Source organism: Prionailurus bengalensis, chromosome C2 (assembly GCF_016509475.1).
Source record: "Prionailurus bengalensis isolate Pbe53 chromosome C2, Fcat_Pben_1.1_paternal_pri, whole genome shotgun sequence".
NCBI classification, from domain to species: Eukaryota; Metazoa; Chordata; class Mammalia; order Carnivora; family Felidae; genus Prionailurus; species Prionailurus bengalensis.
This window is the reverse complement of record NC_057350.1, coordinates 3,619,134-3,637,299: the sequence shown is the minus strand read 5'-3', so window position 1 is coordinate 3,637,299 and position 18,166 is coordinate 3,619,134. Positions and strand designations below refer to the sequence as shown.

Genomic DNA, 18,166 nt, shown 5'->3' with positions numbered 1-18,166 from the left:
GGGGGCAGGGATGAGACATTTTAATGTTCATCCTCCTGGGGAAAGGCATCCTGGTGGAAATAGGCATCAGCCATACTTCACAAGTGGAAGACAAGACCAACTTCCCTTTGGTGCTCTACCCGAGAAGGTGGGTGTTTGCCTCCAGAACCAAACGTCTGCGCCCTGTATTAAGAGACCATCATAATATTGGCTTTACTTTGACCATATGTCCACTTTGGAGCATGGGTCCCGAGGCCCTGAGAACATGTACATGGAGACTTGGAATGTTCCACGGGCTCACAAGCAACACATTTCATGCACACATCAGAAGGCAGACAGACTGGCCAGGAATGGCCAGCGGGTTAAGCCGCTGGAGACTATGCGTGGCTGTGGACTTCACGAGGGACGAGGGTCTGGCAGGAGCTGTCCGTGGTACTGGCCCCAAGAACACCATGAGGCACGTGGTGTTTGCCCGCCACCTCCTTCTCAGCACGTCCCAACACATGGTGCCACTTGACCCTGCCGACAAACTCAGAGAAGTGCTGAGAAAGGAGGCAGTTGGTGCAGACCCTCCAGGCTCCACTCTGTTTGAAGAATCAAATCTGAAAGGGAACGGCCAGTAGCATTGCCTGGGGTACAGATGTGTCATTGTCTCTCCAGGGTGCTGGGTGTCCAAGGCATCTGCGTTTTCCATTCTAGGATTTGGGAGAAATCAGAGCGGGCCTGGGGATTGGTGATGGGGCTCCATGCTGAGGAGGGCCATGTCTCGCCGCCTCCCTTCCTTACTCCACTCTGCAGGAAAAACACACAATATCAGCTCCTTCCTTCTCACCTCTAAGCCCAGCCTCAAACTGCTATGAGGCCAAAGATGGGAAGCAGGAGGAAAGGGTCCATCTGCGGAAAAGGAACTGGGAAAAGACAAGCTGACCACCAGCTACAGCTGCCTGCCCAGTGCCCTTCTCATTCTGACCATCCCTGGTGAGCTTGGCCAGTCCATCCTGGTGACTTTGGCCCATTCATCCCCAGTGACCTTGGCCCACCATCCCCGGTGACCTTGGCTGCAGGCATGACCAAGTTCCATGTCCTACCTGAAGTCCCCCCAGCCCTCCTGCTGTGGTAGGACTTGCCACCTCTGCCTCTCATCTTCTTCTATGACTCATCTTTCTATGTTTTTCCCTTGGTCCCAATGAGATCCAAGGTCCCTAGGTGGGGAATCTGTGAACTGAAGCTTGTGTCCTAGTCTCTGACATGCATGCTCCCAGTATGCTAGGCCCCAGGGATGCTGACAGCAGTATCTACATGCAGAGAAAATACACAGTATCTATTATATGATAATATATATGTATAGATAGAGATAATGTCCTAAGAAGTCACTATGGAGCGATACTCTTGTCTGAATGTTTGTGTCCCCCCAAAATTTGTATGTTGAAATCCTAACTGCCAATGTGCTAGCATTAGGAGGTGGGGCCTCTGGGACTCGATTAGGTGAGGGGAGGTGGGGCCTTCATGATGGGATTAGTGCCCTTATGCTGTTGCATCCACATGACTCCTGAAACAGAATGCTACAGGCACCAGTGACAGTCACAACAAAGTTTATTGCAGTGAGAGGCAAGGCAAACCAATTGATCGGGACGGACACTCTTGACCAGAGTGCGGTCTCGAACAGCCGGGGTACAGAGTTTTTATAGCCCACCACATCATCTTATTATCACCTGGGAACAGAACAAAAGAATAGTTCCCAGGTGGAAACAGTTCAAACAGGCCCTTGTCCCCATCCAATCAAACACTAATCCTTCCCTTGATTGATAGGATAAGGCTGTTATCTTTTAACCTATAGTGTTAAAACAAATCTGTTATTTGTTAAGGCTACAGGTTAGCCCTACACTACAATTTAACCCTTACAATACAAGAGACCCCACAGAGATCCCTTGCCCCTTCCCCCATGTGAGGACCCAGCAAGAAGTCAGCCCAGAAGATCACCAGGCACCCCGATCTCAGATTTCCAGCCTTCAGAACTATAGGAAATAAGGATCTGTAGCTAATAGCCCCCAGCCTGTGGTGTTCCATGAGAGCAGTCTGGAGGGACATGGGGTAAGGACCTAGAAGAAACAGAAAGGTAGACAAGTTGATGTGCGATGTATGGCATAGGTTATTCCTGTGGGTTTTCTTTCCCTTTATAATGTCATAATGCCCAGGAAACAGAAAGTGGCCAGAAATTAAAGAGATTCCCACCTTCAATTCCCAACCTTCTTTCATTGCAATGACTTTGGTGAAATGGGCTACAGTCCCTGAGCAAGGAAGACGAGACTCTGTTTCTAGGCTACCTGTGGGATGACGAGGGGAGGTGCCCATTGAGTAAGTCTAAGAATGGGGGTGTTAAATTGCCCATGTCTTTCCTCCACCATCTCAGGCCACAATAGCGAGGAAGAGTGTGTTGGTGGTGCGCCATGGGGAGAGAGTGGATCAAATCTTCGGGAAGTCGTGGCTGCAGCAGTGTTCCACTCCTGATGGTAGGTAACATCCTGGCAGGATCTAGCCCCAGAAAGTATATAGATCTAACAAATGACATCACTTCTCCGTTTCCTGAGCCGGGTCCCCTGTGGCACCGTTCTTCAGGGTGATAGTATATGTGGGAGGGGTACGTGCTATATCTTTCTCCAGAGATATTCTACACGTGCACACTGTCTGTAAGTATGTTACCTCAAATGCCTTGTGGAAGATGGGGGAATGGCTATCAACAGTAAGCAATCAGCTGGCGTGACCCATGGACAGTCGTCTTTATTCTGGACGCACACGCGGCAAGTTGGTTAGCGAGTGCAGCATTGAGTTGACACTGTGTCACTGTGACCTGCGGTCTCTGAACCCTCAGCTGCTGGCACAACCCTATCTCAGTCTCATTGCTGTATCTCTCTGAGATAATCTTCGCTGCTGTGGTCGCTTCCCTGCAATGTTTAGCTGTGCAACTCAACCGATGGACATATTTTGAACGTGTGTCTTGCTTATCCCAAGTTCACCCCACTGGAAACCAGGAACGAAGGACAGTGCTTATAAATACAGCCCACCCACAACAATACGCATCTATACCAATGCACATCCCTGAACGGAAAGCCCAGCATGCCACAACATCTAAGCCACAAATAATTGTACAACTGAAGATACTGAATGAACAGAGTGATAAAATCTATTCACAGTAACTGGTCTAGCTAAGCTCTTTTGGAATTCCTCTGGGAGCCCAGCAGGATAAGAAAAGGGGGAAATGAGTAGGGGAAAACCACTGGCAGATGACCAGCATGCACCAGGAAAATTCTGAACGGATTACATCATGGCCAAACATATCTACAAGACCCTACAGAAGTGATGCTATGTTTGTCTCTATAAAACAAGATCAATCACAGACGCAAAGGCTCAGGAAAGAGACAACAGGATGACATGTGGCTGTGAGGACAAATTGACATTCAGACGTGCAATGAGAAGAAACTTCCCTGTAATACAACAATTATTGAAACCACAGATTGAAATGGCACACCACGTCAGTGTGCGTGTGGCCGTGGCGGTGTGAGAACCGACACAAAACAACCAGCGTCAAAGACGTTCATTGGACATCGTGGAAAGAGGAAGAATATTGGGGCGCCTGGGTGGCGCAGTCGGTTAAGCGTCCGACTTCAGCCAGGTCACGATCTCGCGGTCCGTGAGTTCGAGCCCCGCGTCGGGCTCTGGGCTGATGGCTCAGAGCCTGGAGCCTGTTTCCGATTCTGTGTCTCCCTCTCTCTCTGCCCCTTCCCCGTTCATGCTCTGTCTCTCTCTGTCCCAAAAATAAATAAACGTTGAAAAAAAAATTAAAAAAAAAAAAAGAGGAAGAATATTGACAAAAGACTGAGTCATCTACAGGGGAAAGACACCGGATAGTCCCAGTTGGAAGGAGGCTCCTGGTGGGTCTTTCCACAGGCCGAGCAGGCCTTGGTAACGTCAATACTGACAGTCTAATTTGTCCAAACTTTGCGTATTACATTGTTTAATCAATTACAATGGGGTATTCAGGGGGTGCTGCCAGACTCTCCTCGGACCCCAGATTTCCTCCTCATTTCTGCTCACTTCTGGCCCTCATATGGCCCTTCATTTCTCAGTGGTGCTAGCCAGTTGACCCCCCTCCATCTGTGAGGCTCTACACCATCAGACCCTAACTTTGCTCCAATCTTTATCCTCTTCTGAGCTCCGCTCTCTGCTTCTCACAGATAAAGCGTCAACGAGGACAAAAGACCTACGTGGAACAGGTTAACAATACTATCAAGGGACCTTCTCTGGGAAGAAAACAAATACGACTTTCCCCAGAAAACACAAGATATGTTTTGGCATTTAATGAAAGCCTTTCTTCAAACAAAGTCTCTGCCAATGGAAATGCCAAGGAGGGAGCTTCCAGGAAAGTCATGCATGAAAGCAAGGCATTCAAAGTAGCAAGCTGCCTCTTTGTGTTTGTGAAGGGCTAGGAGGCCATGTGGAGGGCTGGGCTGGTGTGCTCGGGCAGGGTTAGTGACAGGGTCTACCCCAGGATGTGCAGCAGGTCTCAGGAAAGGAGGCTGGGCTGCTAGAAACTACCAGCAGCCGGAAGGTTTGGGGTTGCTTGGGGGGATGTGAGGGCTTGGTGTGGCATAGTGTCCTCTGTAGGGGTAATCAATAATTCAATATGAGGTTGAGCTTACCACTTATCGACCACCTCCCCTGAGCCAGGCGTTGGGATCCGGGCATTACCACACTGATTCGTTGTTAACAGCTCTATCATTTCTCCCTTTCACTAATGACGGAGAGTAAGTCAGTTGACTCTAATCATACAACTAGTAACTGGTGGTCCCAGGATTTGCACCTGGGATTGTCAGATCATAGAGCTCAAGGTCAAAGTCAGGGTAAGCATTTTGCAGCCTCTGGTTGGAGGGTTGAGGGGAGACCCCACGGATCCACCTGATTTCCAGCAATCGACTGAAGGAGCATTCTGGCCATGTGCACTCTGTCCCCGGGGACAATGTAACACACTGTCTGCTGCAGGGATGGGTAGAATTTCCCTTCCGTAATTAATGCCAACTTGAGATGTCTATCAAGTTAAGCTCAGTCAGTAATGGAGACATTCCTTTCTTAAGAAGATTGTATGAGTGAATCTTCTTGAGGAGACCTCAGGGGACACAGAGGGTCTTGAGGTTTCTGGGGTTGACACCTGTGTCCTGTGCATTTGAAGAGATGTGTCACGGTTGACTCCACATCGCAGAGCACCTTTAAGAAAAAACACAGATGAGGGGAGCCTGGGTGGCTCAGTCGGTGAAGTGTCTGAACTCAGCTGAGGTCATGATCTCACGGCTCATGAGTTCGAGCCCCGCATCGGGCTCTGTGCTGACAGCTCAGAGCCTGGAGCCTACTTTGGATTCTGTGTCCCTCTGTCTACCTCTCCCCCACTTGTACTCTGTCTCTGTCTGTATCTCTCAAAGGTAAATAAACATTAAAAAATTAAAAAAAAAAAAAGAAAAAACACAGATGACAACAATTTAAATGATAACCTTGCTTCCGATGTGGGTCGTGATCTTGGGGGTTCCAAACCTGCACTAAGTTGGTGGACCTGAACGCCTGGTGATTATTTATGCTTCAGGGAAATACTACCGGCCAGACCTGAACTTCCCTTGCAGTCTGCCCAGAAGGAGCAGTGGAATCAAAGACTTCGAAAATGATCCTCCACTATCATCGTGTGGAATTTTCCAGTCCCGCATGGCAGGTATGTTTGGGGATCATTCTGGTAGAAATAGTAACATTAATCACAGCAATGATGATCACTAATGCATACTGAGCCTTTGCTACATGCCCGCGGAGGTCTGTGTTAGCATTAACCCCATTCTGCTGAGGAAGCGGCTCAGGCACAGAGAGGTTAAGGAAGTTGCACAAGGCCACACAGCTAGTAAGTGCAGGTGCAGGGGTTTGACCCAGGATGGAGAGTTGGGGGGGGGGGGGTCGGAAGGAATGAAGGATACAAGAGAGGGGAGGAAAAAGCAATGAACACTAAAAAAAATTTTTTTTTAAAGAACATATCCTCTCTGATTTTACTTCAGAATCTGTCAGTCTGGGCTTATGCTTTATGTCTGGGGTTCTGGCCCCACATGGTTGACTTTTTGGAGCCAAAAAAGCCAACGGGTTCATCTGGTCTTCATTTTATGGATGAAAAGACCCGAATCAAGAAATGAGGGAGGTGTGTGGGCTTGCACACTGCTGGTTACCGGAAGGAGCTCAGGGTCTCTGAAGGGGTGTCCGTGCGGGCAGTTTTTGACCTCTGCACTCATTTCCGGGGACGCCCTGATGAGGTGCCACAGGTGGAGTGGCTCCATCAGCAGAAATGTGTTTGTTCTCTTGCGGTTCTGGAAGCCAGGCGTCTGAGTTCCTCCCGAGGCCTTGAGGGCGGCTGCTCCAGGCCCCTCCTCCGGGCTTATAGACGCCGCCTTCTCCCTGGGTCTTCACGTCGCCTCCGTTGCCTCCTCGCCTCCCTCTGTGCCCATCATGGCTGTGTCCAAACTCCCCCCTTTGAGAAGGACGCCGGTCAGATTGAACCGGAGCCCCCCCCCACCCAGTGACCGCATCGTAACCTGACTGCCATTATAAAGACACCATGCCCAAAGAAGGTCACACTCTGAGGAACGGAGCGTGAGGACCCCCCGCAGATGAATTTGGGGGGTACGATCCAGCCCGTGACAGCCTCCCCTACAGCCTTGCCAGCTTGGCACCGTGCATTTCCTAAAAAGGTCCCCTTCTTTCCCAGGGGCCAGGCCCTCTAATTTTGCGAGAGGAAATGTGAGCTCCGGGCTTGTCCCTCTCTGCTCAGGATCTCACAGCCTGAACTCCAACTGTCAGCAGGGCTGAGCTCCCATCCGGAGCCTCTTGGAAGCAGTTGTGGTTTCCCCCAAAAGACTGTTGGGGGAATTCGGTTCCCTGCGGTCGGTCGTAGGACTGAAGTCCTGGTTCCCTTGCTGGCCATCACCAAAGGGCTTTCTTTTCTCAGCTCCCACGCTCCTTGCCATGTGGCCCCCTCCATCTCCGAAGCCTGCAGTAGGGAATATCTTGCATGCGGAACCCGCATACCTTGGACTCTCTGACTTTTTTTCTGTGACAGCCAGAGATAAATCTCTGCTTTTAACGGGCTCGCCCGGATGGGTCAGGCTTACCCGCAATTATCTCGCTTCTGCCGTAGGACACAACACTCCCACATTCACAGCCTCCAGCCACACTCACGGGGACCTTACGGGTGGGTGCACCAGGGGCTGGAAATCTCGGGGCCATTTAAGATCCTGCCTACCTCAGGTAGCGAGCCCGCCCTCAGAGTCCTCCCCATGGGAGGTTACAATTATGAAGAGGGGTTTTTGCACCTGCTGTTTTCCAGGAGAAGCACTACGGGACAGCGGCATCAGAATCACCTCCGTCTTCACCTCCCCAGCCCTCCGCTGTGTGCAGACAGCCAAACACATCCTGGAAGGTCGGTAAGAGCTGCAGTGAACATCGCAGGTGGCCCTGACCTCACGGTTATTCTCCAAAGGGGGGAGGGAAGGGAACGGGGGTAAGAATCGGATGAGTGGCAATGAATGGCCACAGCAGTCGCAAGACAGTTTTGGACCAGTCCTCTGAGAGCTGTTAGCAGACACTGAGCCCCTCAGCATTTCTGGAATGCCAGGATTCTAATCGAGTGGCAGGAGCCTGTCATCACACTGTCCACCTGCATCTGCTTGTATCCAACATATGTTTAAAAAGAGAGAGAAAGAGAGAGAGAGAGAGAGAGAGAGCAGAGGAGGCGCAGAGAGAAAAGGAGAGAGAGAGGGTCCCAAGCAGGCTCTGCACTGTCACTGCAGAGAGCCCCACGTGGGGTTTGATCCCACAAACCGTGGGATCATGACCTGAGCCGAAGTTGGACGCTTAACTGACAGAGCCCCCAGGCGCCCCTGCCATGTGGCTTTCAAAACAGCATCTGAGGAGGGGTTTCAAAAGCCCACAGAGCTGGGAACAGCTGTGGTCCCTTCTGAGGGCCAAGCTCATGACTCTTGCCAGGGCGAGAGGAGCGGCTGCTGGGAGCTGTCCAGCACCACTGAAGGCTGATGTCCCTTAGGAAGCCCCCAGACCACCTTTAGCAGCTTCTGCCTGCAGGAAAAAGAAAGTTCCTGCCAGAGAAGTGCAGCCTGTTCTGGTGGCCTTGGTTCTTCATCTGCTGCTGGAGCCCTGCCCTGCCCTCTTGGAGGGAGGGGGCAGGGGGCAGTGGACATGATGTAGTCAGCAGTGCAGGAGCACAGGCCAAAGCCCCACAGTGATGGGACAGAGGGCAGAAGACGTGGACACAGACACAGCAGGTGTGCCAATGTGGGGGAGGGGGCTTGCCTCTACTTTCTTAGAGACAGTGGGGGTCAGGCCACCAGATGGAAGTGAGAAAGGGAAGGACTTCTGGAGGCTTGGGGTGCACGGAAGGCACGACATGTCTATCAGAGAGATAGAGGGTGGTCACTGAGTACTGACTTTACATGGAGACCCAGCCACCACAGGGCCTGGGGCTTTCCTGCAGGGGCAGATGTGGAGGACCAGGTAGAGAGCTGGAGCTAATGACGGGTGGGCTCGACAAGTGAAGTACAAAGTTCTCAGAAATGTTCTCCGGTGATGATAACGTCAATGTCTCTAATACGATGTCTCGTGGACTTTTGGTCTATATGCAGAACATCTTTTTTTATTATCACGATGCTGTTTAAAGTCCAAGTGTATAAATTCTGGGTCGTTCAGGAACATGAGGGCGCTCAACCTTCTTCACAGGTCCTGGAACAGGACAGACCTGTTTTCAGACTGACATCTGAGAGGCTTACATGCTACCCTTAGTTTCACTGTCATGTCAGTGACTGTCCAGATGGACCATTTCCCAAAATGTGACCCACAGAACAAAGTGGCTGCAAGATGGCTCCACAGAAGGAGTGGCCAAGACCATTTGGGAACCTCTCCAACTGTTCCCACTGGACACGGGCCCTCCACAGGCTGGAGGGAACTCAGGAGCCTGGTTAGACCGTGTAACTCCCTTTTGCAAATGCGCTTTGGCGAAGGAACTTGTTCCGTGGACCTGGAACTGATCCAGGATCAGTTTGGGGAACTGATTTATTTCCAGCATTGGAGCTTAATGACATTTTCTCCATTTCAAATAAAAGCATTCAGGCCCTCTTTCCCCCACTCAAAGAGATGGCCTTATGCTATAGGTGTTCTCTTGGTCGAGGTATGAAATTCTCGGGAAGGGTAGCTGGGAGAAGTCTGGGTGTTCCAAGAGACAGCTCCCTTCACCCTTCACCTTCTCCTCAATCTGGGTGTCTGTCAAGATGGCGCCTCAGTGGTGACCAGTGTGCTCCTCGATTGGCCGAGTCTTTTCCATGGATCGCTGGGTTGGTCGACATGGTGTGCTCTCACTCTTGATCAGTGATGAGGCCCAGTGCTAGTCTGGCTGTAGAGATATATGGGACCATCAGGGTGAGCTCACTGATAGTGGCATCTCGCAGGCCCGGCAGACTCTGTCCCCTTCCTTATGGATAAGCGTCACCACTCCTCAGATGCCTTTCAACCATCCGGTGGGTTCTGTCTTAGAAATAGCATAGCAGGGGCACCTGGGTGGCTCCGTTGGCCAACTGTCCAACTCTCGATTTCAGCTCAGGTCATGATCTCATGGTTTATAAGTTCGAGTCCCAAGTCATGCTCTGTGCTGACAGCTCAGAGCCTGCTTGGGATTCTCTCTCACCCGCTCTCTGCCTCTCTCTCTCTCCCTTTCAAAATAAATAAATAAACTTTAAAAAAAAGAAATAGCACAGCTGTAAGTAATCACAGAACAGTATTTGCCAAGGGAAAAAAAACCCCACATTTTTAAAAAAAAGTATTGTTTAAGAGACTCACATAAAACCAATCTGGACACTGAGGATTACAAACACTTGTATTCCGTTGGATCCAGAGCTCAAACTGGAGAAAACAATTAAGATAAGAGTGGAACCCGGCATCTTTGAATGGACCAAATGGGAGTCCGGCAAAACCACCCCAACCCTCATGACCCTGGACGAGCTGCAGGAGGCAGGTTTCAACGTCAGCATGGATTACAGGTGGGTCACTCCCTCCCTTTCTGCCGGGGTGGGGCACCTTCGTAGCTCCTGCTCAAGAAGAAACATTCACGACAGCACTAAAGACTGTATTTGGGGGACCACTGCCCTGGGGGTGTGACCAGGGACCAGGACTGGACCCGGCTCTGAACATAATGGGGACAAGTGAGGGATTTTAGTGAAGGAGCAGGGCAGAGGTGGGACGCTACTGAGGGATGGGGCAGTGGGGGGGGGGGGGCAATTCTCCGTACACCGCCAGAGCAGTAGCCTCGCGGAGGCAGGCCAGAGAGAGCGTGCGCAGGCATCACCTGTGGGTGACGGGGGAGGCGGGGTTTGCTCAGGATTTGAGGAGGAGCAGACACCAAGGGTGGGGGTTCCGGCTCCCTGTGTCAGCAGGAGTCTCGCTAAAACCGACTCTACACGGTTGGACACGGAAGCCCACGGTCGGCCTCGTGAGACGCGGGCTCCGGGAGCCCGGCCAGGGTGTGGTCCAGGAGACACGGTTTGTCCTTCTCTGCCACGGCCCACTCTTTGCCGTCACAAACCCTCCTGGGGTTCAGTGAGCGTACTTGCTAGAGAGATCGAACGTCGGCCCTCGGCCTGCTTGGGGCCCACGCTGGACTGTCACGTGGACCTAGAGCCCCGCCCTCCCGGAAGGGCGTCTCCTTCTCCCGATGACCACACGGCCAGCAGGCCGGCGTGGCAGCCACCCCCGTCTCCTCCTCCAGGCCTGCGTTTCCCCTCGCCTCCCTCATGCCGGCCGAGAGCTATGATGAATATGTGAACAGGTGTGCGGTGAGCGTCGGATGGATCACCAGCATACGCCCACGGGATGGTAAGGGCCTCCCACATCCCCCAGCCCCCAGCCCTGGGGATGGGCAGCCCCCCGGGGAGGTGGGGTCTTACCTCTGGGGTGGAAACTGGCCAATTTTTAGAGTTTAGGAAAGCCCCAACCTCGTCCGCCCCCTCCCCAACCAACAGTGTCACACGGAGGCCTCTGTAGTCACCGGGCGCGTGGCCACATACCTGTCACCACCCGGGGGGGGGGGTCCCAATTCTGTCACCGAGAGCCGATGGGATCCAGGGTGGCAGGGTCAACACAAACCACTCGTGTCCGCTTCCTAGGAAACAAGAGACTAGGAATGGAACGCGAACCAGATGTCAGGTCACATTCGAACAAAACGTCTGTACATGTAGACAGTTGAGACCATTAGAGAAACCTGAATACGGAATTTGAGTGTGGAGTCTGATTGTGGACATGCCTGAGAAACCGTGTGAATTCTGTTAGGTGTGACGGCGGCAGGCTGGGCGTGGCAGGGTGGGAAGCGGTCACGTGAAGGGGCAGACTGAGGTACAGTCTGTGGAATGGTGGGACGGTGGGGGTGGCGGGGGAGGGGCGGTGTAGCTCACGGATGGTGCGCGATGTGCCGATGTCACGCCATTGCGGCTCCGGGATGCGTTAGACCCCCCTGTGGGCCTACTGGGGGATATTTGAAAACATCCGTGGTAAAAGTTGACACGTAACCCTTTAGAATTTTAAGTTAGCACGCTGAACATCAGCGACGTGTCAGAGGCCAAATAAAACGTCGTGGGGAAAATCCAAGCGAAGAAGGCACGCGCTCTGCCCTCAAAGAGTTTGGAGATTGTTGGGGAAAGGCATGACATCCAGAATATTAGGAGTTTTGAATAACACGAGGAAGAGTCTCCGAGGCAGTGAGAGACCACCAGACCCGCTTCCCCACCTGGTTATCCTTCGTCCCTCATCCCGCAGACTCAGGCAGAGATGTCTGCTGACGAGGGAAGACCGTCTCTGCTCTCAGGGAAGAGCTGAGCACCTGGCCTCCCCGGACAGTCCCAACACGCCAGGGGGACACGCTCCCTCACATCCCGTAGGAAGAGACCCAAACCTTGCCGCGCCCAGCTCCCCCAAACGCAGCCGGCCACGAGGCTGCTTTACAAATGGCCCATTTTGACCGGTTGGCACCCTGGGAACGTGCTTCCGGAAGCCACACCTTAGTGGCATTTGGTTGATTCTCAGACTCCTGTTACGCACAGTTACTGCGACAGAGCGCCTCAGGACAGACGGTGACATGAGAGCCTTTTGCTGTACAACGGGGGCCCGTCCTCAGGCCACCGCTGTCCAGCTGCTCCAGTTCGAGCCTCCGTCCTGAGCTGAATTTCAGTGTCCACAGGATGCTCTGCCCTTCCGAGGACACTCCCCCCGTTACAGGGGTGAGGCCTTCCGGAACAGGGATGGGGATCTGCTCAATCAGCTCCAACCCCTCTGAACACTGTCTTGTGACGCTCACCGCAGGGAACACAGCCCATCCGTCCCCGTGTGGCTGAGGCTGTCAGGATGCAATGCTTGAGGGACAGGACAAGTCGGATTTGGAAGGTGAGCGGTGCCGGAGAGGGGACAGCATGAAGCAGGTGGGAGCGTGACAGGTGTGGCCAGCGGCAGAGGAGGAGTAATAACTCCAGGCGGGCTGGAGGGTAAGAGCCAACCCCACCGGTCCCCGGGCAGACATTATCTGTGAACTGGTCACCGTCCTGCACAGCCTGGAGTCACCTCCACGCACACCCCATGACTCTGCAGCCCAGAGGACTGAAGCCTACATGCCCACGTCACCCGAGCACCGAGAGCACAGGCCCAGAGTCGAAGCCGTGCGTCTGCCTCCCAGGCGGCATCCCGGCTGCCACCGCACCGTGACTTCGGAGGCCAGAGATGTGAGAGCGGAATTAACAGGAAATAGTATATCAGGGCTTCGGTCACGCTGGAGAATTCAGTGTCAGGAAGCAGCAAGAATGAATCGTTCTGTGTTGGCCAGAACCTTCAGGGGAAGCTCTCCACCCGACTGCCTCCTCCAGGTGGATCCTGTGGGGCTGGCCACAGCACCTCGTGGACCCACCAGGACCCGCCAGCTCCCCCCAGCTGTGACTGGTCCCCGCGGCAGTCACGCCCGCCGGCAGAAGACTCGCTCCACCCGTGGACTCGGGGTGTCGTTATTGAAGCGAGAGGCATCAGCAGGCTCGTGGTGGCTGATGCCTCTCAAGCTGAGGGACCCAGCCTGGGAGGCAGCCACCATATCCCGCAAGAGGTGGTCCCTCAGGTCACAGCACAGTCCCATCCCCGAAGCTCCCGACAGGCGCAGCCACCCCCAGAAGGTGCACGAGGACGTAATACAGCAGGGACCGTGCACACGCACGGGGGACCCGCAACTTGGGGTTACCTGCCGCACCGCTTCCAACCCGGGATCTCTCAAGGCTTTGTGTACCCCGGGGGTGATTCCACCCGATGACTTTGGGGACTCTCGTTCTACTAGAAGGCGCTCTCCGTGCCTGCTCTGACTCTGAGGTGTCCCTTTCTGTACAGTAGGCGTCATCCTGATCGTGGGCCACGGCTCAGCGCTGGACTCCTGCACCCGCCCGCTCCTTGGGCTGCCTCCCCGTGACAGCGGAGACTTCGCCCAGCTCGTGAGAAAGGTATGTGCCCGCCCCTTCCTCCCCTTCAGGCCGTGAAGTCAAGCACCCCGAGCACACGGGGTCATCACGCTCCCCTCTCAGAATGAAAGCAGGCGTCCAGACAACCCGGGGCAGCAGGGACGCCCCCCACCCCACCCACCCTGTGTCCTGAGAATGTGTGCACCTGCTCTTACACAAAGGGCGGTCCTGGGTGGGGGGCTGATGGGAGCGGTTTGTCATTTTTATCATCATTATGGCAATTTTGGCCATTTGCTGCCCAGATAATATGAAAAATAAGAAACAGGCAGTCCCTGTAGTGGACCAGATGGTCCAGTGAGTAGTAAGTCATGTGGACACAAGGACAAAGGACAACTGCGGGGCTGGCTTGCTCTGGGGACCCAGGGGCAGGGGGTGGGGGGCTAGAGGACAGAAAGGAACCCCCACCCTTCGCCTTTGGAGTCAGCCCACCATGGAACACACAAGCACTTGTGGTGACGGCCGGGGTGTCCGGGGCCGGGCTGGGGCTCTGCAAACACTCACAAGAAAAGCTAACAGGTGACGGATGTGTAGAGAAGGGTAGTGAGTGGTCTGCACCGACCTGTTGACCGTCACCCAGTGAAATGACTCAAGGCAGGCAAACTGGGGGCTCAGACACACCCCCTGCTCCTGCACCGAAAATCTACTCAGGGCCAGACTTGCCCACTGTCCTTGGCCTTTTTATCAAACTAATTGGCCAGTGACCTTGAGGCCAGGAGTACAGTGGCATAAACGACACTTGGGATGGGTGATGGGCCCCTGAGCTGGTTCCTTTGTGCAAAATCGTCACAGGACCACGACCAGCCCCAGCTTGTTTGCAGAGGGGCAGCCCCGTGCCCTGCCCGGCCCACACGGGCTCTGTGCCTACGCAAAGTTCCCGGCTTTCGGAGCCCCTCCCTGCCTGCCAGAGAAAGCCAGGTCCTCCCTCACGGGGGGCGAGTCAGAGAGCGATACCTGCGTGCACCCTCTCTTTTCCCATTCACTTTCCTCTGGACCTGAGTGGAAGCCCCTCAGAGTGCCCCCGAGGTGAGCTTTCCCAACTGTGACCCAGATGTTCCCGAGCCCTTAGGGGTCCTGGGCCACCGACTACCACTCTCCGAGTACAGGGCTCGAGGCCACACTGGGTGAAGATGCACTTTTCTGGGGTTTTCCTGGTCGGCCCCCGCGCACCTGCTCCCTGTCTGTTGCTCTAGCCCCTGTCCACCTCCCCTGTACTCCCGTGCTGCCTGCTCCTGCTCCCGCACCCCTCCCCCCTCTCCTGGGGCTCCAGGTCACCCCCACGATGGCCACCGCACATGCCAGCTGCTGACCGTTGCATGTGGAGGCTGTTCCAAAGCCCTATTAGTCTTTGCAGCCCCATTCCCACCCACTGCCCCGACCCTTGGCCAGCCTTGAACTTCCAAATTCCTCTGACATTTTTATCCTGACACTTTGGTGCCCGCCCCACCCCATCCCCAAATAAGCTGCACTCGCCTGCACACAGCAGAAATTTACCAAAGGGCTCTGTGGAGCCACGGGCCTTCAAATCGAAGGCAGACGGAAACAGATCGTTCACGACCTTCCCCTTGCCCACCCCATCACGCTGCCTCCCCGTGTACACACACACGCACACGCACACACATACACTCACACGCATACACACACAACCACACTGGTGTACATGTGCACGCACATAGATGCATACACACACGTGTGTACACATGCATACATGTGTGCGCATGCATACACACATGTGTGCACTTGTACAGGCACACGTGCATACACATGCACGCACACATACATGCATGCACACAGGTGCACATACATACACATGCGCATGTACACACATACGTACACACGCATACACATGCACACTGGTGTACACATGCACACACATACACAGGCACATGCACACAGGGGTACACATATACATGTATGCGTGCACATGCACACATATATACACATGAATGCACACATGTGTGCATGCACACACATACACTCACAGACACAGATGCACACAGGTGTACACAAAGGTACACACGTACACATGTGCGTGCATATACGTGTATACACATACATGTGCATTGCACACGTGCACACATACATGCATGCACACATGTGTACGTGTGCACACATACATGCCTGCGTGCATACAGATGCACACATACACACGCGCATGCACACAGGGGTACACATGTACATGTATGCATGCACACACGCAAACATATATACACATGCATGCACACATGTGCACATGCACACACATACACTCACAGACACACATGCACACAGGTGTACACACAGGTACATTCACACGTGTGTACATACACATGCATGCACACACGCGTACACATGCACATGCATATATGTGTGCACATACATGTGCACATGCACACATGCACCCACACAGGTACACACACAGGTACACACATGCATATGCGCATGAACACAGAGGTACACATGTGCATGTATGCATGCACACACACATACATACACATGCATACACACATGTGCACATGCACACACATACACTCACAGACACAAATGCACACAGGTGTACACACAGGTACACGCACACATGTGTGCATGCACCTATGCATGCACACACGTGTACACATGTGCGTACATGTACATGCATGCACACACACGCACACACACATGCACAGTCTCTCTAAGTAGGAGAGAGTCATCCTGAGTCAGCGCCATCATCCACGTGGACCCCCACCGCATGTTGGAATTTCTGCAAATTTTGTCTCACCAAGAAATTTCCAGACACCAAAAGAGAGAAGAAAAACAGGAAAGCAAAACCTGCAAACGACAACAGCAACAACAAAGCCTTAAAAACAAAGATTTCCACAAACACATTCATTTTACAGATGAAGGGATTAAGGTCTTAAGTCTCACCTTGCGGTTGTTTCCTGGGCTCTGAAAACGCCTATATCTTTTTGCGATGCCAACTTTGAGAATGTAAGTCACTCTTCAAGCTGTAGCCTGGGCACCGTTGAGCCTCGGGCAGGGTACTTCTGGGTCGCGGGGCGTCCTGGGCACCGTGGATATCAGCAGCATCCTTGGCCTCTGCCCGTTAGATGCCAACAGCACCCCCAGTGCCACCGGCTTATTGCTAGTCCGCAGACATCGCCCTGGTCCGTGGGAGCGAGGGGCGCGGCCCCGCTGGGGACGGCTGTGTGAGGCGCCAGCATCATGTTTCAGGCAGCGGTGCCAGCGAGGGCCCATCGTGCCCACCTCCCGGGCCCAGCAGGGCCTGTCTGTTGGGTCTAGAGCGACGATAAAATCGGTCGACCTCCTACAAGATACTAACAAGTGATTGAAAACTCTGTCCTAGATTCCTTCTCTGGGTATGTGCTTCTGCGAAGAAAAAAAAGAGGAAGGGAAATGGGAGTTGGTGAACCCTCCCGTGAAGACGCTGACCCACGGCTCGAACTCCGCATTCAACTGGAGGAACTGGATCCCGGGCAGCTAAGAGACTCGCTTGTGCTCTGCGCGGCTCGTGCCGAGGAGGCCCAGCTCGCGGCGATGCCGGCGTTTGAGGGGGTCCCACGCCCCCTCAGCGTGATTTGTAGACGCACAAGACGCACTTTCACGTCCCAGGACGTTCAGCCACCTGCCGCCACCCTCGTAGCCGCCGCAGGTGGACCTCTGTCCTGCGAGCTCCGACCCTGTAAGGTGTGGACGTGCCGCATGGCCCGGAGGGAAGCGGGTCACCATGACCCACCACAAAGGACAGAAGGACCTGCCCACTGTGGCTCGTGGGTCCCCCGTCATTCTCCCGGTTCTGTTTCAACCCCCTTTGGGCTATGTCTACACAGACCCAAAGGGGGCGTAATATGCAATAAAATCTCACCAGAAACCACCCACCGGCTGGAAATCAGGGCCCCGCGGCTTGCGATGCCCGCTCCCCGGGTACCGGTTCTATCGCCGCACAGTAAGTCACCACGGAGCGGCGGTCAGGGACGACACGCATTTTTGAACACACACACGCAAATCAGTTCCGTTCCGGCTCTGCGGGTCGGGATTCCTCAGACAGGTCAGCGGACTCCGTGGCCCCCAGAGGCTGTGGGGGGTCCGTCTCCTGGCCGTTCCCGGCTGCAGAGACCCCTGCCCTCTCTGCCTCCATCCGCACACGGAGCGTCTTCAGGTCTGTCCCTGCCCTCCGCTTGCACCGCCTCACACCCTCACACCCCCAGCCCCCTGCGGTAAGGTCTCTTGCAGTTATGGAGGGTCCTCCCGACAGTCTGGGACGACCTTCTGCCTCAAAATCTGCAGCTTAATCCCATCTGCATGGCCCCTTTTGCCCTGTGAGGGACACAGCCGCAGGTCTGGGATTGGGATGTGGATGTCTTGGGGGACAGTCGTCACCCCCCACACCCCACACATGGGGCTGCTCGTACGGGGGCCCCGATATGAGTAGGAGACGCGCTTCCCTCGTCCAGGCCAAGTGGGGGGGGGGGCGTGGCCTGCCCTGACTCACAGGAACACCCACCGGCACGGGGACACCTGCCAGGATGCTGCAAATCCAGGGGTGCCTCTGACTCCGAAGCTGCTGGTCCAGGTGGCTGATGGGAGTCTCTCCC

The 18,166-nt window shown here is 54.1% G+C and overlaps 1 protein-coding gene across 3 annotated transcripts in view; it reads left to right on the top strand.

Annotated features, from left to right (window-relative positions):
• Window positions 1–17,445, top strand: part of UBASH3A (ubiquitin associated and SH3 domain containing A) — a 40,487-nt gene extending 23,042 nt beyond the window's left edge. Inside the window, exons 8-14 of one of the 3 annotated variants that reach the window (XM_043593537.1) lie at window positions 2,390–2,489; window positions 5,609–5,731; window positions 7,382–7,474; window positions 9,956–10,100; window positions 10,826–10,932; window positions 13,474–13,580; window positions 16,918–17,445. In XM_043593537.1, the coding sequence (XP_043449472.1) occupies window positions 2,390–2,489; window positions 5,609–5,731; window positions 7,382–7,474; window positions 9,956–10,100; window positions 10,826–10,932; window positions 13,474–13,580; window positions 16,918–17,055 (813 nt within the window). In that variant the 3' untranslated portion in view covers window positions 17,056–17,445. Of the gene's footprint in view, window positions 1–2,389; window positions 2,490–5,608; window positions 5,732–7,381; window positions 7,475–9,955; window positions 10,101–10,825; window positions 10,933–13,470; window positions 13,581–16,917 lie in introns of all 3 variants that reach the window. The other 2 variants (XM_043593536.1, XM_043593539.1) reach the window with 2 other exon arrangements.
• Window positions 17,446–18,166: the final 721 nt, after the last annotated feature.